General features: G+C 49.2%; 1 protein-coding gene across 4 annotated transcripts in view; it reads left to right on the plus strand.

Annotated features, from left to right (window-relative positions):
* The window catches only part of RASGEF1C (RasGEF domain family member 1C), a 97,918-nt gene that overhangs the window by 50,966 nt on the left and 25,602 nt on the right, over positions 1-21,350 (plus strand). For all 4 annotated transcript variants that reach the window (XM_090020797.1, XM_090020800.1, XM_090020798.1 and 1 more), the window contains exons 2-6: positions 5,028-5,210; positions 6,698-6,820; positions 9,629-9,766; positions 17,309-17,521; positions 20,173-20,247. In XM_090020797.1, the coding sequence (XP_089876923.1) occupies positions 5,034-5,210; positions 6,698-6,820; positions 9,629-9,766; positions 17,309-17,521; positions 20,173-20,247 (726 nt within the window). In that variant the 5' untranslated portion in view covers positions 5,028-5,033. The remainder of the gene's footprint in view (positions 1-5,027; positions 5,211-6,697; positions 6,821-9,628; positions 9,767-17,308; positions 17,522-20,172; positions 20,248-21,350) is intronic.

Below are 21,350 nucleotides of genomic sequence, written 5' to 3' on the forward strand. Positions count from 1 at the left end.
GTGCCCGCTGCTGCTGGGGTGGTAGCAGACAACAGACAGCTTACGAGCGCTCACACGCCTCCTGCCCGCTGCTGGACATCCGCAGAAGCTTTCCATCGGTCAGAGAGGAGGTGCAAGTCTGCCAGCAGGGAGGAGGGGTTCTCTTGCTCCGGGCAAAAACATGTGCCCAGAAACTCAACCCTGCTGGATACCCGCTGTCTGGTACGAGCACTGTTAGACTGACCCCGAGCAAGCCACGAGTAGAAACGTTCTGTGCAAGGGGCTGACCACGAGCGTTGCAGCTGCTAGTGCACAGGCCTGTGCACGCCTTTTGGCATTTGATGGGAAGTCCTCCTTCCTGCCCACCGAACGCTATCACGCAGGCTGTCTGGCACAGCACCAGTCAGAGTTTTAGTTCTTTCTGGCGCAATGGATCAAATCCTCAAATCCTTCCTTTGGCCTCTGCTGAATCCCGAGGTGGGTAAAACGTCTCTCTGTGAGTTTTTACAAAAAGAAAACACATAATTTCTTTTTAGCATTGTGTCATTTATTACACATCGGAGACTTCTAAAGCCTCGCACAGTAGAAATCATTGAGTTGGAATATCATGCTGACCCAGTTGGGAAAGCCAAAAAGCAGTGTATTGACGTAATTCTCCTGTTTCTCTTTTACATAGCTTAGTTAATTTTTAAATGGCTGTAATATAGTGAAACAAAGTCATAGAAGAACGACAATATAAAAGCTATAGAGTTTAATGAATATGTAAGACAGGAAGGGAGGGAAAAGAGCAAGAGGAATAAAAGAACAGTTATGTCAGCTATCTTTGTTATGAATATAATATTGAAATGGTCACCCTTTTTCTGCAGTGGAAATATGCTATTTAGGGTTGTAATATATGCAGTGTAAGTTTTCAGGTCCGGCAAGCTGCATTTTGATTATCTAATATAAGTGTCTTTGAAGAGTGGATATTGCCTGAGCTTTGCATCTCATTATCCTTGGCCGACTATATCATAGCTCCCATTTAAAAATCTTAAATAAGCACAGCAGGACGCAGCAGAGTCTGTTGCTGCTTGCATGTCTGGAGGTCACTGGTTTACTGAGCTGTAAACTAGGTAATGGCACAAAAAGAGCTTTCTTGATTAGCACCAGTTGTATCGGCCAGATTTGTCCGCTGCCCTGTGCCCTTGTCTGCTCAGTTTTTCCTCCTATGAAGTGGATACAACGCACCGGAAGTGTCATTTGACGCTCCCTCTGCATTGGTGTAGAGGCACAAAGCCTGAGATCTGGCCTGTTTGTTCCAGGATATGCCCTGTTCAGGAGCCTGCTGGTCCGACTGTCCCCGATGCAAGGGCTGCCGAAGATGCTATTGTATTTCCTCTCTCCCCTAGGGTGCTTTCAGAAACCCCCACCAAAAGAAAAGGATCTTTGCCTGGACTTTCTTAAGGAGCATGTCAATGGTTTGAACGCTGGAATATGCTGGATCTCTCGTGCCTTTTCTTTCTGGGGGAATGCTTCCACTTGCCCAGACCACCTGCCAATAACCCCCTCGATGCCCACCAGCAACAAGGGGGCTGGAGAGGTAGATGTATTTAACTGCCATCGCTCCTTCTAGAGCACTTAGCAATGGCCTTTTTCAGTTTTGGGCCTTTGTGCCGAGTAGCCCGGGCTGGTCGGGCACTAAGGAGGTTTGTGGCCTAGCACGGTTGTGTAAAGATACAGCCAGGTAGATTGTGGTAACATTTGCAAGGTTTGAAGTTAAAAAGGAAGCCTTCACCTTCTCACCTGACATCAGCGTATCACAGTAGCGTATGCAGGGGATGGGACAAGATTGCAACGCATGGAGAAAAAGGCGCGGGCTCCCATTATTAACATCCATCACCGCAGACAAATATCCCTTGGTTTTTTGTGTTCGGTGCACTTAGTGTTTTCATTTTCTGTATTATGGTGATTGATCGCATAAGTCCATGCACAGCTTCTTCCAGAAACAGAGCTGCATTAAAGGGGATCCGTCTTTGCACATAGTTCAAAAGGACAGCAAGAACAGTTTGACTTTCGGTTGCAGCTTCGTAAAGAGCCGGCGTGCAGCACGCTGCCTTCCTGCTTAACATATTACTGTCCTTGTTGGAATGAACTTCAGTCCAGGGCTCGATGGTGCAAAAGCTTTACTTTTCACTCAAGTTTCTTAGTCTGGTCCAGTCGTCCTTCACTATATGCAAGACTCTCTGCCGGCATGATGGTGCTCACCGGGATTTGAACTCGAGACCTTCCATACTGCAGCACGAGCCTCTTTCCCAGCAGCGTCTTAAGTTGGGAGTTGTACGAGGCTATTATCTGCCTGTGAAGCGACTCCCGTGGAGGCCGTGAGCGTCTGCCAGTGGATTTTTGGAGTCTGATTCAGCAGAGCATGGTGGGAGGTGGAATTTTTTATTTCTTACCGAAAGCAGCACCGATGACAGCTGCACATGCCCTGCTTATTTAGCTTGAAAAACCCCAGTGATTTTTGGAAGTAGCATACATTGCATTGTTCCCCAAATTTCCCTCATAATGAGACGCAGAGGTTCAGGCAGCAGCCTCTTCAGACGTATTACTGTTGGATAATAAAAATGGTGCTGACAATGAGGAATTACACGGCACAAATTATATCCCTGAAATCTGTATTTTGCATTGATGCAAGAAAATGTCCTATAAATTTACAGCTTTTTAACTCTATTCCTGGCTCAGGCAACACGATAGTCAGGAGATTTATTTTGCGATCTATATGAACATGTAATCTTTCTTGGGATTATTGCCATAGAAACAAGAGGTAACAGAGAGAGTGTTAGAAATAACAAATGGGATTTGGCAGTCTTTTCTCCATTTAATGCCTGGGGTCTGAACAGGGTACAAAAAGCAGCAATTATTTGCTATTGGAGCCTTATTAACAAGCACATCTGCACACTCTTTAAAATTAGAGGCTGCAGCTCCCATTCGTACAAGAGTGACATGTATGCAATTACCTTAACAGAGATTTTGTTCTTAAAAATAAAATAAAAGGGCCCCTGCAGTCTATTTTGGTTTTCTGTCAAAGCTGGATTTTTGTTTTTAAGCCGTGGGCTGCCAATATTAACAGTGTCGGCAGACCTCTTTGGATGGGGGGAGAGTCCTCCGTATCCAGGCTGCATGCATCCTGAGCAGCGTACCCGTCTTTGAAGGGTGAAGTAATGAGACCTTTGATGATAAAGCCGAGTCTCCCGTGGCGCTTGGGTTCAGCTCATAGCCGCTTTCATGTGTTCATGCAGGCGTCTTGATCTGTGGCCTGGAGGAGCTCTCCGAATTGGCAAGACTTAAGCAATAGTGTAAGCTGGGGGGAATGTGAGGGTTGTGACAGGGTGAGGGACACGCGCTAAACGCCAGCTTTGTAGTCACAAAAGTGTCCTGTTGTACGGGCAGCAAAAGCAGAGCTCGCTAGCGCGTTGCCCTGGAGGTCACGAAATGGGAGCGCAGGCAATGGATGTGCAGGGCCGGGTTGCAGGCAGCAGCATGTAAGGTGTGGGGCAGCAAAACCCTGTGCAGGGGAGGGCGGACGGACAGCAGGAGGGAGACAGGCCAGAAGCCTCTCTTCCCCCGTGAACAGATGAGCGAGCATGTCTCTGCATGAGCACGCAGCCCTGGCAGGGCTCGCTCTGCTTTGCAGCCTTGCGTGCTTCCACGTGGGAGGTCTGGGGCCGGAGGCTGCAGGACGCGGCTCGTTCGTCAGTCGGCGAGAGATTACGCTTTCAGCAAGAGCTGGAGCCTTGGCTGACCTGAGGCTTGGAAAATGCCTCTCTCTTGAACTCCTAGTGCTCGTCCCAGCTTAAACCTCCCAGATGCGAGTGGGCCAGTGTCTTGTCTGATGTACCTGTTGCCCCCCTCCCCCTGCTGGGAGCAGAGCAGTGTCTGCAGGTGATTTCGGGGCCAGCTGGATGCGTGTTGCAGCCCGAAGTCGAACCATCCTCTATATCCACAAGTCAGACCGAAATGATTGGGCTGACGGGGTAAACGCTAAAAGCAGCCCGTAAATCCCAGCACGAGCGGCTGCTGCAACAGAGACAGCAGGAGTGCAGCTAATGCCTGGGCTTTCAAGGCCTGGGGTCTGAAATCGTGCACTTGGGTTCCCACGTAGACATCTAACTACGTAGCTTGGTAGTCAATGTTCGGAGCGCCCAGTGGCTCATACCACGGTCAGCGGGTGCTGAGCACCTGCTAAAATGAGAAGATTTATTGAAGCGTGCTTGTATAGTGCTAGGAGACCAGTTTCAGGCTCCGGGGATTAACAGGCTCTGCCAAAAAAAATTACTGATGTTCTTGGCTTTTTCGCGCTTTTCTATTATTCCTTCTGTCTCCTTTGTCCTTCCTCTGGTTCTCTTGCTGCCTTCTCCTTTCCAAGTCCCACGCACGGCCACCCTCCCAGCACCCGTTCCCGTCTTTCCTCCTCCTCGACTCTCACTATTCCCATATTCTTCCTTCTCCTTCTCCTTCTCCTCTCTCCGCAATCCCTCGCGCCCCCTCCCTCATCTCCTGGGAGGCACGGGATCTTCAGCCTGGGTCCCGAGCCACAGCTGAAACCCACCCTCTGTCTCCCGGCCTGTGCTTCAGTTATAGCTCCATGGGTATGGTGGTGCCTGCTTCAAGGGGCTCGTGGATTCAGGTCTGTGGCTTCCACATTGTCCTGAGAAGCTGCTACGCGTCAAGGCCAAGCGTGTCCTCTGTGCGGCAATCTCCCGGGCCAGGAGCAGGATGGAGGTGGGAGAATGCTGCTTCTGTTACTCTCTCTGGCAGGGGTGCCATGGGCAGCTGCTTTCCTCCTCCAGAAACAAGTCTCCTGTTTTCTTGCAGCAGGTTTCCCAGAGCAGGGGTGGTCAAGAGGCAGCACTGCGTGTCAGTGAGGGCATTGCATAGCCAAGATGGCTCGCTTGTCCTACAAACGGGAAGTCCTGCTTGTGGTCTGTCTTAACCACCAGGTTGTTCCTGTGCCCCAGGGGTTCGGGGCCTCTGAGCTGTCTCCTGAAAGGTACCTCTTTCTCTTGCAGGAAGGCATGCCCCAGACGCTGAGCTCAACCAGCATGTTTGCTCCCTGCGCCTTCAGTCCCCATCTACACTCGTCGAAAGAAGATGACCAAGGTGGACTGATCTTCCAGGATGGAAACCTCACCTCAGCCTCTCTAGACGCTTTAATCCAGCATCTCATACCTACTGCTGATTACTACCCAGAAGTAAGCAGGGTTTCAGCTTAGCTTTGATGAATTGGGGCACTTTATGCCAAAATGCAAATGTGCCCATTTAAGAAGTAAGAGGGATCATTTGAAAACTGATATAGTTCAAGTTTGGTAAATCGATGCCTTGCTTTAAATGTCGTCGCGCTGCTCTGGTAATTGTTCCCATGCAAGAGCCTCCAGTTCGGGATCCGCTGCCTGGTTAAATAAGACAACAGGAAATAAAATGCTGGTGATGAGGAGTTTGCAGTTTAGCAGGCAGGGGGACACTTAAAAATAGCAGTACATCCCAGAGAGGCTTAGTTGTTGGCTGAAGCAAAATAGCTTTGAATCTGAACTAGCAGTAAACGAGCTGAACTTCAGAGGCTGCTATGATCACCCAGACCGCTCTGTGTGCGTGCAGCTTTCCCTGAGTGAACATCGAGCCACGGCTTATGGCAGCTCATAATGTGCCTAGGATATCCCAGCCACACTCGTAGAGCTTCTGCACATGAGCACAAACCCTGATCTTTGTTTCACCGGTGTAAATGCAGAATAACTCTACTGACAGAATGAGAATCAAATCCAAGAGGTCAAATTCTCCTCTTACACTCACGCAGCCCTTTTGACTTTGGTGGATTTGCCATGTCTCAGTGGAATTGAGGGCAGAGTTTGATGGGAAGACTTTTAAGTGTTAATGTGTCCCAGTGCAATGGCCTGTATTATGAAGTAGCAAAGAGGGTGACTGAATTTGGGGCAGTTTAAGGGCCCAGGAAAGGTATCAATGCAGAATGCTCAGTGAGTCTTAAATTAGCAAGAGCTCATTTTCTGATCAGCTGAAAATAAATGATAAAAAAGAAAGGAGAAAAGCAATAAAAAATAGGTAATGGCCAAATTAGACTGTCAGATTTGTTAGTAGGCAGTGTGTGGGATGTGAAAGATTTTACTTGCTCTTCGGGGGCAGGAGTGAGTCTGTGGGAAGGAGTCTGAAGGTTAGGACACAAAATGACTTTGCATGCTATTTAAAGATTCACCCTGGACATTCATGCATATATTTCAAACTCCCTGGAAAAATACCTTTTGAATAAACATTTATTCTGTGGACCTGACATTTCAAAGCTGCAGTGACTTTTAGGTCTGTGTATGACTTTCCTAGGGCCTGTGAGTAGAACTGCTCACAAGGAAAAATGTGTGTTCACGTGTTTATAATTTAATAAGTGCAACATCATCTTCTGCTTGTGAACCTCCAGGTAGACACGCCGGGGCCCCTTGGGCAGCCAGAAATCAATCAATCCGGCGTCAGTGTTTACAGATGTGCTGTACCCACGTGTGTGTAAGCTCAAGGCGAGTGAGTGCCTAAATGCCTGTGTCCCTTTATAAATGGGGGAGCAGAAGCAGCTGTATCTTGTAAGAAGGGCAGGTCTAGAGATAACATTCAAGGCATTTCCTGGCAAATGTTGCATGCTCTCCAGCCCTCTGAGAATAGGTTTGCCTCTTTGGCTCCGCAGAAGGCCTACATCTTCACATTCCTGCTGAGCTCAAGACTCTTCATTGAACCTCACGAACTTCTGTCCCGGGTTTGCCACAAGTGCATCGAGCAGCAGCGCCTTGATGACCCCGTGCTGGATAAGGTGAGTTGTATTGCACTGGGAAGGCTCAAAGCCCTTGCAAGGGGCTGCAAGGGCAGGGCTGATGGAGAGCGTTGCTGGGGTTGTCCTGAACACATCTGTGTTCACCTCTTCTCTGTCTGTACAAAACCGTTCCCAGAAAGGTTCTGGTCGTCCCTGGGAACCTGGCATAATTGCATCCTACTAATGTCATTGCTATCCAAGGGCAGAGCTCCAGGTGCTAGTCACTCCAAATCCTCTTCTAACTTCCCTTTCCCCCATCTCAGTCTTCCCAGGTGATTTCCCTTCTCACTTATTTAAGGCTCTGATCAAGCCTCCCAGCTGCAAGAAGGGAGGATTTAAACCTCACGCTGCCGATTGCAGTTGTCAGCCCACCTCGCTCCTTCCCATTTGTACTTAATGTGTCTGCCCTTTTGCTGTCTTGCTTCTGGTACGGTATGTAACAATTCCCTTCGGCCTTACCTGTCACTGTGAACTCCACGTAATAGCATGCAACTACCTATTAACCTCCCCTTGTCCGTACTGACGGATCGTTCCTGTGTAGCAGTGCCGGGAAGCGTTGCTTCCTCTGCCACACAAGGAATTGTGTTCCCCGCCTTGGCCCTGGGTCCCCTGCACAGCCCTGGTTGGGCAGCATCCCCAGGCCTAGCCCCTGCCCCACTCCCTCCCTCACCACGGGTGCCTCAATCTGTCCCCCCCAACCCCATTGACCTACCTGCAGGCAGCTGGGGGAGCTGCTCTCCACTGCTGCTGTGGCTGTATTCCTGGCCAAGTGCATGTGTGCACACACGTATAAATGTGGTCCCCCCGTGTCCGACTCCCTGCAGGCCCTTGTAACTGCCAGCCTGCAAGGGGGACCCTGCCAAGTCCCACATTTTTCTGCAGTGAACGGAAAACCCGGATCCTGCGCAATACTGAGAAACCAGGACAAATGCTGTCCTGGCCGCATGCAGCCTGGGACTGGATGTTCTCATTTCAGGACTGCCTCTCCCCAAGGCGGGCCAGGGCCCTTGGGCCCCCATGTACTCTGCACCTATGCGTGATGCCCTAGTTCTGTCCCAGCTGGTGTATCCTCTCGTGATTGCTAAGCATGGTGACGCGGAGAAGATCGTGCATCGGTCTTGTCATATTCTTGTTACTGAAGTATCTGACTTATAAAACTGTTGTCAGTAGCAAGGCCTGTTCCTTCCACGCTCAGGGTTGAACAGACCTGAAGCCAGCTAAGTCTCAGGTTATGTGCCAGATGCCTTTTTAATGAACATTTATTCTACAGACCTGACATTTCAAAGCTGCGGTGACTTTTAGGTCTGTGTATGACTTTCCTAGGGCTTGGCAGTGTAACTGCTCACAAGGAAAGATGTGTGTTCATGTGTTTATAATTTAATAAGTGCAACATCATCTTCTGCTTGTGAACCTCCAGGTAGACATGCCGGGGCCCCTTGGGCAGCCATAAATAAATCCGGTGTCACTGGATTCAGGAAGAGCACAAAACAACTGCAGAAGGGTGTTTGTACCCAAAAGCTTGCAAAAGAGGAATTTTCCAACTATTTTGTTGGTCTAATAAAAGAGATGAGAATTACCCAAAGAACCTTGTCTGCCATGGTTGGGCTAAGCTTTTAAACACTGGAAAGCCCTCCTCGTGCGCATCCTTTCTACCCAGACTCAGCAGCATTCGATGCCTTGAATCGTGTCCCGTGACGGCACGCAATTCCCTCCTCCAGTGCATAAACTGAAATTCGCGCGGCTGGATAAAAAGACCCTCCCCGCTTGCAGTCCCAGCAGAGCCTTTTCCTTAGGAGCCACCTGCAATGTCCGAGCATGTGCTTGGGGCAGGCTGGCACTAGCTATTTTTAGAGCTGTGGTACTTTGAAACCTGTTGTTGGTGGAAAGCTGAACTATGCATTTTAACCGACTTTGTTGAAAAGCAGGGAGCTGTGGAGCAGAACGGTATCATTTTTCTTGATTACAGGGTGCTCGTTAGCTACGGGTTGGAGGATACACCAGGAAGCTGCTTATTTTCATCTGCATTTTCTGTAAATAAAAATGCCATTGTTTGCTGGTGTTTTGGAGTGATTTGCCCTGCCTTCCTCCCCCCGCTTGTCGTTCCTCCCTTGGACAATGGAAAATGAGCACTTTGGAAGAAGCATAAACTGGGCATGCATTGAGTTACGTACTGCTGCACAGAGAAGGGTCTGCCCCACATTCTCCTCGCCATCCCACAACATCTCCAGACTTATTCAACACTTGCATAAGGAGAAGAAGGCAGTATAATCAGTAGTCAGCGTTGGGGGAGGGACGTTACTAACATGGCTCACTTCTATGTCTGTTCTTCCCCGCAGGATTGCAGACAGTGTCCACTAAGTGGTAGATCCTGCCTGCCAGAAAGCAAAGCAGCAAGAGAGTCCTCTCCTTGCTGCCCAAGAAAGATTTAGTTTGCAACCAGTAACCAATGGAAGTGTGCACAGGACTTGAACAGGAGGAAGATTGTCTGTTTTGGATTGGACAAGGCCAAATCTTTTAAACAAGGGCAGCAAAGTCGCCCCAACAAAATGTGTCCCTCTACTCAGAAACAGGCAATTGAGTGTGCAAAATGCATGCATCTGAATGTACAACAGCACACAGGCACTCTGAGTTTGCTTGCAGAAACATGCCATTTGTGCCCAGGTGATTTGTTTGCAGGTGTGCCGATTCTGCGGACATGACCTTAAATGCCTTCTTTAGAAATTTGGCCCCAACTGCCAGCCAGGCATTCTTCATGACTTTGCCGAATGGATTTTCAGCCCATCTTTAGCTGTCTTGTTTCTGTTTCAGGCCCGGATCAGAAAATTTGGACCCAAAATCCTGCAGCTGTTGACAGAGTGGACAGAAACATTCCCCTATGATTTCCAGGAAGAGCAGATGATTGGCCACTTGAAAGACATGATTGACAGGATTGCTCCCTGTGACGAGGTGAGGCTGCTGGTGTTTCGAGGTGCTGAAGAATGCTATGCTCAACCAGTTTTCCTTTTTCCCTATTATGTTTTATACAATGGGTCCCCGTCCTATTGCTGAACCCTTTCATGAGTGAACCCAGGTTTCATGAATGAAAGCCATCATAGTTCCACCGAAAGCGACAGTGGTCATCTTGGTGCTGATATGGCTGTAGTATTTGGGTAACTTGGATCATTACTAAGTCTTACTCCCCTCTTTCCTCCACCTCCCCATGCCTGTCTGCAGAAGGGAAATGTTCTCTTTTGCAGATGAGGAGGTGAGGCACAGAGCGGGTGCCATGATTTTCCCATGGTTTAGGCCAAAGCCTGGGGAATGAAACCCCCGACCCCCACTGAGGCTCCGAGTCCAGTGTGCTAAACCCCCGTACCCAAGCAGTGATGGATGCAACCTGCCAGTGGGGTAACTGTAGCCTATGTAGGGCAGGACAAGTAGCCAGATTCCTCTCAGTTTTAGAGAGAAGTCCTGGCTTGATTGAAGATACAGAAGTAATGCTGCTTATCCTGGAAAAGATACCCTCCAAGGGCATTTGCAGTGCTCTCTGTCTCCTGACATGAAGCCTCACTTTCCCAGTTCATCCCCGCCTCTCCTCATCCTTGTTTCCTTGCATTCTCTTCCACCTGCATCCCTCATTTTCTATCCTTGCTGTTTTCCTTCTGGTCCCTCCCAGCTGCCCCCGAAAACTGCCCTTTCACTCCCCCTCCGGTCACTAGCAAGCCCTATAGGGGCCGGACTCAGTCCAGTGTGAAACAGTCTTCACAGATCTCATCTCTGAGTGTTGTGGAGGCAGGATCCAGAAGCTGAACAGACCCCGAACATCGCATTCAAAGCCTGGCTTGACTAATACCCCTGGGATTCATGTTAAAGACCTCGAGAGCAATGGGCCAGAACATTAGCTCATTTTGTATCCCGTTAACTTTTGGCCATAAACACTAAGGCTGGGGATGAAGGCGTCAGGGACTGACAGTGTTTTAGGCATCCTGTGTCATAGGGTGGCTTTGGGGAGAGTTTAAACACTGAAAAATTAGCTGTGGGTTTCTCCGAGGGGCTCTGCTGGATGTGACAAAATTAGGATGGCATCTGCTGTCATTTTTCCCGGGCCGGATTCATCCCTGAGTTACACCAGCAGAGGCTGGGATGAACCAGGGCACAAAACGTGCATTTTAAGCCCCTCTTGTGGTAGAGGCAGGTAGGCAAGAAGCAACATGACCACTGGACCTCCTGGCCCAGGAGAGACCTAGTGCCCAGGAAAGGACCCTGAGTATTAACGTGCTCTGGCGCTGGTGCCGCCTCCACACTGACTCACTACATTCCCCAGTGAATTAAGGAATAGTCCTGTGATGACAGCTGTCAAAGTGCCACGTGCACATTCAGTCTTGCACAGCTACAGGCCCCACGCTTCCTCTCTGCCCCGTCGTGGGCCCATTGTGTTCCCTCCGCATCTATCAAATGCCACCAGGAGAAGTCATGTGTGAAGAATGTAGGGGCAGGCTCTTTCTTGGCCCCTGTGAAGTCCCTTGCAGGCACTGCTGTTCACCAAACACTGCTCCTCTTGAGCTTCATCGCTTCCATATCACTCGCGCGACGTCACCAGCACTGCCGTGCTAATTGCAAAACTGTAGGTATTCAGCGCGATGCCCTGACTGTGGCTGGCTGTTGAAATGAAGGGGAGTCATGCTCTGAGGTCCACTTCTCTGTGGCTGTAAGTGTTAATTGCGTGACCAAACCTCTGCATCGCACTGAATATTCATCAAATATGTCAAGTGAAGAGGTCCTCACAGAGTCGGATGCTGGCTGCGAACAGAGGCAGCATTGATTTTGGGATTGCATCTGCAAATAGAAGTTGTTTTCTTACGTGGTGTTTCCAACGAGCTGCAACTGCATGCACTCCTGGGACAAAACTTACAACAGAAAAAGTAATGTCCTTTACAAATGGTGCATCATAGACCCTGGAATATGTACAAGAGTGACAGGCGATACAACAGCAGTGTCTCAGCAGAAAGCTGTGTCTCGTAGCTTATTTATACTCCATGATCGCACTGGTTGCCTCTTGGCCTTAAAATATGTTTACTCTTTGTGCACCCAAGTAGGAAAGCAGGAGTGGATGGGATGTTAGCGGGACGTATATTCAGATTCAGCCTTTGGGAACACGGAGGTATTAAAAATAGCACGAAGCCCATGAAGATAATAAAGAGAAGGGCAGATAGTGCACTGCAAGTCTCTAATTACTTGTGGGTTAGCCACGGGTCATGAAAGAATCCTGTTTCCATTGACGACGTCAAGGCTCAGCCTGGGTTTGAGGCCACAGATGTGTGTAATCCAGTAGGAAAAAAAATAATTGGCACGATTGAAGCGGAAAGGAAGTGAGCCGGGACCCACCCATCCACATGAAAAACGAGAGAAATGGAAGCAGCTGCGATCGGGCTGGGCTGGCACAGCTGCTGGCGTGGTGATCATGGGCAACAGGCTGGCATTGCGGCGCCGGGGTTTGGCTGGCCAGGCAGGGCGGCCAACATAAAATAATGCAGGGAGAAAGGGCAGGAGGGCTCTGTGGGATTGCTGGGTGGGGCTGTGCTGCAGCAGAACAAGACAAGAGGGCCACGCTGACTTTGCTGCCCTGCAGTGGCTGTGGACTGGTCCTCTGGGTCGGGAATGCTGTGGGTAGGGGGACAGGGATTTTCCCCTCGGTTCTGGCCTCCAGATAGGCACAGTACATCTTCCACAGCAGTTCTTCTCCCCCTGGGGTAGAAGTCAGTGCTAGAGTCACAAATCACTACCTGACAGCCGGGAGGGGAGTCTCTGGCCCTGGCACCCCCATTCATCCCAGCAGCCTCCTGCCTCCAACCCCACAGGCTTTGGGAAACCAGATGAGGCTGAGCAGTATAGGGGTGATCAATAAGTTCATCAGGGTGCTCACCAGGATCTGGGGGAACGTCTGCTCACCAGAGCACCCCAAGGGGTGACAAGGTTGAACGGTCACAAACTCCTCCGTGACGTTTCAGGCTGGACATAAGGCTGTCCGAGCCCCCAAGGTTTGCAATAGACTGCCACCAGAGGTGGTTCAAGCACCTACATTGAACGCCTTCAAGACACATTTGGATGCTTATCTTGCTGGGATCCTACGACCCCAGCTGAGTTCCTGCCCCAGGGCGGAGGGCTGGACTCGATGATCCTCCGGGGTCCCTTCCAGCCCTGATGTCTATGAATCTATGTGGTGAAGCCACTGCTGCACTGGGTTGGCCATTACTGTTGTCAGTGGTTGTATGTATTGCGGTCACATCTGGATGACCACATCCAAAGAGGGTCCCTGCCACAAAAGCTCAGTTTGATCCTAAGATTGTAAGTTGGTAGAAAACAAGGCAACAGGTGGATGCAACCACATGGCGAACATCAGAAGCAGCGTGCGGTTGACCTCCAGAGTAGTCCTGCATATCCCAGTAGTTGTGGCTTGACAAGGGATGGATGACGAGAAGAAAATAATTGGTGTTGGCAAGTGTCCTTTAACGGCAGTCCGGGTCCTGTGCTTTACCAAGCGCTTGTCAGAAGTGGCCACCAGGCCTCTGGCACTTCTGACCTCAGAAAGAAATAACCAAATAGCCTCCCCGCTTGCAGGTCCGGTTTGTATGGAGTAGGAGCTGCACGACCCTTGTCCTTTCCAGTGGAAAAGATGCATCTAAAATCCAGGCTGCTCTCGTGTGGGGAAGAGCATTGTGTGGGGATTGCGATGTTGTACTGTGCAGCTCCCCTGAGAGTTGTGCCTCTCTGACCAAGGGAAGGAAGAGAGCTCTTAGTTCAGGGGGTGAAGAGCTTCCTCTGCCTTCCTGCTGGCTGAGCCAGAAGGGTCCTTGGCACCTCTGGGATTACCTGAAGCCAGATAATCTGTGCTTGCAGCAGAAGGAACAGGAGACCGCAAGCACAGGGGAGTTACCAACGCAAATAAGAAACCTAATTCAAGATAGCTACTTTATTTTAAGCCGCTGCACTGGAGAAGAGCTCAAATGCTTGAGATCAGTCTTCTGCATACAAAGCAACTGCTTATTTGCCAGGTGCTGCTGGGATGTCTGATACATACAGCAAGCGCTCAGGATTCAACCTCCGAGCACCTGCAGCTCCCATTGCCTTTGCTGGGTCCTCTGAGGGAACTCAGTGCATCTTTGGATCAGGCTCAAAGAGTTGTTCTTCAAATATTAATATGAGCTGTAATTGCAATAGCTTATGCCAGAGCAGAAGCAATAATTAATTTAGGAGGAACTCATCTCCTGCACGTGCAAATTTCCTTTGTGAGGAACAGCAGTTGGGCTGCATGAGTTGCTTGGGGAAAGGTTGCCACTGTTGTGAATCTCGGAGGCTACTGCTGGGGAAGAGGCATTTGGTCCAGGCTGCCTAGGGCAATATTAATTTCCCCAGCGGTATATTCTTCTGCCCTTGGCCAGCAGTTTGCAAAGGCTCTGAGCTGTGCTTAGCAAGGTATGCATTATTGCTGAGAAGCATTTCTTGCCAACTGCTGTGATTTGCACTTAGGGAAGTTTTTCAGGCAAAACTTTGAACTTTTGAGCAACCTGCTGGGGTCTGCCATCTTCTGAAGAGCTTTCCTGGGTGAAACTTAACTCTTTTGCGTAACCACTAAGCAAGAGCGCTCTTCTTCTGCCTGTTAGTGATGTAGAAGGGGGCAGCGTGCGAGCTGGTGTGGAGCTTTCAGAGCATCATTTTGCAATGAGATAATTGCTAGCAGATGGGCCTAGAAGAACAGTGCATCTAATTGAAGGTGCTATTTTCATTTGCTGGCCACAATTTAAACAAGGCAGGGAATACCTCTGTAATGGGAAAAGTCAATAAAACTGCTTTAAAATACATGGAAATGCTTCTTGGAGGATGTGCTCAGCAAAATGAGTCTTTTCAAAGCGCTTCTTGGAGAATTTCACTTTATAAATAATTCTGCTTCTGTATGTTTGGTGTTTCTCTTAGTACTCTTCAGTATGTAGTAGGTTTATGTGCATCTTTGTTTCCCCTGGCCTGTGTTAGATGCATGTGAAACGTTCACCAGGAAGTCAAGTGAAGCTGGATATTTAGACCAAAGTTTGCCAAAAGGGTTGATAATGCTCTTGAATCATTCAGGAAATCTTGGGCTGATTTTTGGTCTTGCATCCGAACAATGAAGAATGTTGTCACTCCACAGATAAGACTCACTGAAACGTTACATGGAAATGTGGGGTCTGGATTTTAAAACTGTTTGTAAAAACGGTCTACTTTGGGTAGAAAATGGAGATTTCTTTCTTTGCTCAAGAAAAAAGAAACTTCCTCAATCCCCAACGTATTTTAGCGAACCCCCCCCTCCCCCCCCCCCAAAAAAAAAACTGAAATATTTTGGAATTTTGACAGTATTTTTTGGTATAATAATTTTTATTGGGGGGGAAAAAATCAATGTTTTTCCCACGATAAAAAATCAGTGTGACGGGATTTGTTCATAGGGATGCTCAGCCACAGCTGAAACATGAAAACCAGCATGGATGCAAACCAAAGATACTGCTGACTGGTTTAGATCTAGCCCAAAAGCTAGGAAACTCTGTTCGAAGAATGACCCACGTGAATCGAGTCTGGTGATTTCTCTTGTGTCCGAGTCAATGAGGCGTAGATGAAAGCTGAACCATGTATCTGCTTTCATAGCAATCGCTGTAATGACAGAGAGCAAATCCTGTTCCTCTCCCCCTCGGTGCAGCCCTGCTGAAGTGACGTGCAGAGGAGGTGGAGTTTGGCCCAGCACCTCATTTCTTCTGGTAGGAAAGCCAAAGCTGCAGAAGGAATAATGGAAGCAGCACATGTGGCATTGAAGTGACCGTGATGAAACCAGGGTGGATGTCAGCATCTTTTTTAAATCTGTGAATTCATGGGAGAAACCCAGGTTTGGGACACAGCTGGGCATGCCACATATTGAGGGAAGCATGGGGTCCCACTCCTCATGATCTGGGCATGTAGCACGGGAGTGTCACCAACACAAACCACTGATCAGTCCTCTTCCAAGAGACAGTTGCTGCAGCGTGTGTCCCTACCGTCTGCCAGAGGCTTTCCTAACATTTCAGGTAATGTTGCTGTGAAGCTGAAAAGAAGCTGCCATGCGCTACATAAGCTCCCAAGTCATTCGTGTGCAGTGATTCCCGTAGCCGGCCATCTGCAGAATTGAACCTAGGGCCCATGTCTACAAACACGAGCTTCTAAAATACCAGAGCTCAGGAGGCAGCAACAGACTCGCACTTCTATATCCAGTGTAGCCGGTGGGAGGAGACAGAGTCATTGCTTGGTTGGCTTGAGTTGCATACTGATTTGTAATCATTCCTATTAATGATACCACAGGGCTAAATCGCATCCATTTGAATGAGAGTTAAGGAGTTTTCCTCTTTGCTAGCAGTAAGACTACCTGTGCTGAGAAGTATAGTTGCTAGTGCACCCTGCTGCAACCAGCATTCCCAAATAACTGTGGCTTATCTACTCCCTGCCTTGCTTGGCTAAAACAGACAGTGCCGTGGGCAGCAAACCCCGCACACACAGCTCAGCAAGGTGAGCGTGTGTGCAGCACTGATCTGCCCGCTTAGAGGATGCAAGACTTCAAGCCACCCCATGCACATGACCTGCTGAAGGTTTCTTAGCCACCGCTGTGGATTTGGCCCAAGCATTAATTCACAGGGCCCTAAAATGTTGCCCTGCATTGTGGGTAGGTTTTATTAAATAGAAATCTCTGCTTACTGAGGCCTTTTCCCCGTCTCCCAGTTGTCAGTTTTATGACATTAGCATCTGCCTATCGTGAAAGGTGACAAGAGCACTTCAGCCTGTTCCTTGGGACTTGTTGCTCCTGTTACCAAGTGGAATCCAATTCCAAAGTCAGCCACGGCTGCTCGGTGATGATGGTGCCTCCTGCGCGTGCCACAATGACTGGGATACTCGATAGGCTCCACTTCACAGAAACCAGCATCTTGTACAGTAAATGGTCCCAGCCCCACAGTGCTCTTACCCCTGGCAGGGCCCGCTGCTTGAAAGCCCCGGCATGCTACAGCAGGGTGCAAGGCAGACAGATGGAGGGAAGTGCAAGTACTAGGGGCCAAGCTCATTATTGCAAACATCACTAATATGTACAGCCACTCAATCAAAATTAAAGAGTTGGGACCAGAACCAGCTCCAAGGCACATTAGTATAAATGTCGAGCAACTTGCTGGAGGAGCTGTATCTCTCCTTCCTAATCTCTTCGGTCTGGCCCTGGCAGAGCTCGTTTAGTGCTGGTCCGCGGGTTGGGCTGGCGCAGCGTGGAGCCGGTTTCTGTGGTGCGGAGCCAAGGGTGGACCTGTAATTATGTCAGCCAGTCATTCCAAAACGAACGTGTCAAGAATAAGGTGGTAGGTAACCTGTCGGTGGCTTGGGGATGTTTTGGACTAGAAAAGTGCAGTCAAACGCTCCGTTGTGGAGTCCTGGAGGGTTGCGTAGGTTCATCTTCTGCTCGGCTCTGTTTTTCTCCAGGCCTATTGGAAAAAGATGAATCAGCTTTTGCAAACCCTGGATCAGAAGCTTGCAACCCTTAGCCCTGGGCAGGACAGCATAGTCAAGATCAGCGCGGCTGTCTCTGACAAGCTGGTTGCTTTTAAAAGTAAACCCCCCTCAATTCAGAGAGAAATCCTGAGTGTCTGCAGCGACCCCTACACGCTGGCTCAACAGCTGACGCATGTGGAATTGGTAAGTAGAGCTGCCGTCCAGCTTCTGCATTCAGAGGTAATATTTGACCGGCCTGGCACCTGCTGCAGTTGAACACCACTAAAATGCACACGCTATTTGGGAGACTCTGAGCTTTGCAGGAGGAGGCATGGTTCAGCGGATCAAAGCAAATGACAGAATCAGGGTAGGTGCCATGATGTTGTGGTCTGACAGGGCAGGTCCTTTAGCATCTTTGCCTGCCCTGGCTGGTTCATCTGTGAAGTGAGGGTGTTTCCTTGCTTGATGCGGGGGTCACAAGGTTTAGTTCATTCACACCTGGAGAAAGCTGAAAGCCCCTCAAACAGGAGGTGATGGGGAACGGCTGACTTCTGCTCTTGGTTGTGTTTGATACTGAAAATTTCTCAGTTCTCATCCAAGGCTGATGCAGGAGGCGTTTCCGTGCCTTGATCCTTTTCTGTCTGTGGTTTCACAGGCCTGAAATGTGAGCTCTGGCCGCGCTCACACACAAGTCTTGGTTGTTTTCCCCCCTCTTGATGTAGTCAGCTCCCAAGCCAGTGTTTAACTCTCGCTCTCTCTTGTGGCTGTAGCGGTGGGGTCTTCCCCAGCATGGGGCGATCAGCCTTTTCTCCTAGCCAGCGACCCCTATGCACGTGGACACCACATGTCCTTGACTGCAAAGATGTGGTGACCTGCGTACACCACTACTCTACCCTGCTCCGTCTGTTTTCACTCTGGAAGCCCGTGGTGGAGGTACGCTCACTTAGCCTCTCTGAGCACGTGACTAGGACTTCGAGCTTTCGACAGCTTGAAGTGAACAGCATTACAGACTAGAGAAGCGTTTTGTGGCAGGGGCTTGTTTGTTTTTTCCCACCCCATGGGAGAGCGTCACCCTAAGAGAAGTAAGGCCCCTTCTAACTGGATTGCAGTCTGCAAATTGCAATGCATTGGAGCAACCTGGGGCCTTCACTCCACTTCACCACCAGCATTGTTCCACTGCACCAGAAGGGGTTAGATACCAGTTTCCTATTGAAAAGCCATTAGGATTCAGGGCCCAACTTAATACCCGCTTGAAAATGCCACCCATAACACACAGTAGTACCCAGCTGCTGTGTACTGCTGCTTATCAACAGATCTCCGTGTGCTTGATCCTGCATCCTCAGGATTATCCCCATTTTATAGATGTGAAAACTAAGGCATGGACCTGCAATGTGACTTGCCCATGGTCACTACGAAGGCTGAGCTGAGAACGGAAGGTGGCTCCCCAGGTTTCCAGTTTGGGGCACTATCTGGTAGGCCACAGCGGCATAATCGTATTTCCCCCTCTAGCAACCAGAAGTCATTGCTCTTGTTTACAGAAACACATAACTAATGTTCTCTCCTGCTTCTGTCTTTTGAACCAAATTGTGCCCTGGGGGTACGTGAGGAAGTCAGTGGGAGTTACACGAGTGTCTGAGTTCAAAACATGGCCCCTCGGGCTCTGTTCAGTAAGTAATAGATTCGCTTGCCTTGGTAGTATCCAGCACAACTTAATTGTGATGCTGATGCAAACTGTTGTAAACTATCGTGCCTCACTTCTAGTGAGGCATCATGGTCTAGTGCACTTGAGATCCTTTGATAGACATCAAATCCCAGGGAGGCAGTTTTGGGTGCAGAGGGAAGCAGCTCCCTCCAGTGTACAAGGGGAAGCTCTGTTAGCTGTGTAAGGCATGAGGACGAGTCATGTACCATGAAAATTCGTTTGAGAAACACTGTGCAGGTCAGCCAAATGCATACCGCTCATATCAAGCAGACCTTTCCTTAAAGGTTACAGCTCACAGCCTCTGGTCTCCTGTCAGGGCAGCTGATTGTTCAGGAAATGGAGCTGAGATCCTGCGGGGGTAGGATCACAAACACTAGTTTCTTTTTAACATGCAACTCCTCTTGGGATTTGCTTGTGATGTGGAAAAATATGGTAGCTGTCCCGCTAGCCAGTGGCGATCAACACGTTGCAGGTGTGCTCAGGGACCAGCAATTGGCATCCTAGTCCCTTAGACAGTGGGGAGCTGAGCCCATTACTTTGTGATATCTAAGCACTTGCACCTTCAACACCAGACTTCCCCTGTGCACAGACAGCGAGCAGCCCTGGAGCCCAGCTGACCACTACTCCTTTTCAACCCGGGCAGGGCTGGGACAGTGATACTGTTGGGCCCTCGCGTGTCACTGCTCATTGGTAGATCCACAAACCCTGTTATCCCTCTTCACAACACAGGGCATGGAGATAGTGGGCACACCTACACAAGACGCTACGTCTCACGTGATGCGCTACTGCACAGTAGTAGCAAGCTAAAGCAAGTACTAAATATCTGCACGCTACCAACTGCACGGTCAGGGGCACATGTGGACGTACCCACCGAGAGAGAGTGTGGCTAGGCCAGGGTTATAAAGTAGATCGGTGAAAGCCAAGAAAAGCCTCCAGGTCTCCTGACCCCCAGCCTGGTGCCTTCTCGACTGGAGCAGGATGCCTTCTCTTTGAGAGGATTTCTGTTGGAGTGAAAAGCTACCTGCATAGCATTTCATTAATCCCTGGTTAAGCTGACAACAAAAAACTTGACTAGCAACTCTAAAATCTGACAAAGCTGATAATAAGGAGTCTAGGTGCGTATTTTCATTCTCACTCTCTTTCCCCTCCAAAGGAAAGGCTGAGTCGCATTGGGCCTGAAGAATTTGTGCAGGCATTTGTGCATAAAGATCCTCTGGATGGGACCAAGGTAGGATGTGGCAAATGTTTCCTGCAATTGCTTTCTTCCAGATGGATGTTTGCGGTGAGATGAGGCACAAAGCTAACAGTGAGTGTGGTACAAGAGCCATTGCAAAGGTGCTGGGTGCACTAACATTTTCATGCAGTGAAGATAAGCTGATGGTTGAGCTTTCTCACTGGCAGGGCATTGCCTTGGATTTCTGTCTTGCTGAAAATGTTCACACCTGAGACTGGCCACCCATTGAACCCACTAAAGGCTTTGTGTAGACTACCTTTGTGCCACCCCAAGAGGACAAATCCAGTTCTCTTAGGTGACTAGGCCTGATCCTATTTCACTGTCTTGAGTCCTGGAATAGCTAGTGCCTACTTCTATAGGTCGCCATCATTTTAGCTTTCAGTTTGAGCCATGAAAAGCTGTGTGGAGGAGGAGGAAGACCCACCTCGCGTTACCCCTAGTAATGTTTCCTCTTATCAGGGCAGTTGGTTTATGGATGTGCAGAACCATCTGTTTGCAATGTTGAAGGCGTGAAGGTTTTGTATGTAACGTTGCCTAACGTGTGCCCAGACCCAGAATGGGCCTGTTACAAATCAGTGTGTAAATCATCTGTAGCTTCCCATTACATAACATCTTTAATTTCTAAGGCTCCTAAATGGGATCAGGACCTTAGAACTAGGCCCAAAGCCCATCCAGCCAATGGGAGTCTTCCTGCTGGCTCCCGTCAGCTTGGGTGCAAAGCCTCAACGGGTGCAAAGCCTCAACAGGAGTGATGTCGCAACACATTTTGAATTCTTTTTATATATTCCCCCCAAACAGAGATGAGAGCAAATCCTGCCCTGAGGATGTGTCCTTCCTACTGAATTCATAAGCATTACCGTCTTTGACACTGGAAAGAGCAAGAGAAAATCTGTTGGCCAGAGCCTGTGCATTGTAATAGTTTCTGATGCAGAAACAATATAGACAAATAAAAGTGGGGGAGCGTGGCCCCCTTCCGCTTTCACTGCAAAATTCCCCTGGCTTTCATCTGGTTTTATTGGGACAAAGCCATGGCTTCAAAGCCCATGAGCACTAATAGCATCCTTTGTAAAAGAGCTTTGATGTTGAAGGGTTGTTGG

This window comes from Crocodylus siamensis, chromosome 10 (assembly GCF_052110815.1).
Source record: "Crocodylus siamensis isolate JL-2025a chromosome 10, ASM5211081v1, whole genome shotgun sequence".
Taxonomy (NCBI): Eukaryota; Metazoa; Chordata; order Crocodylia; family Crocodylidae; genus Crocodylus; species Crocodylus siamensis.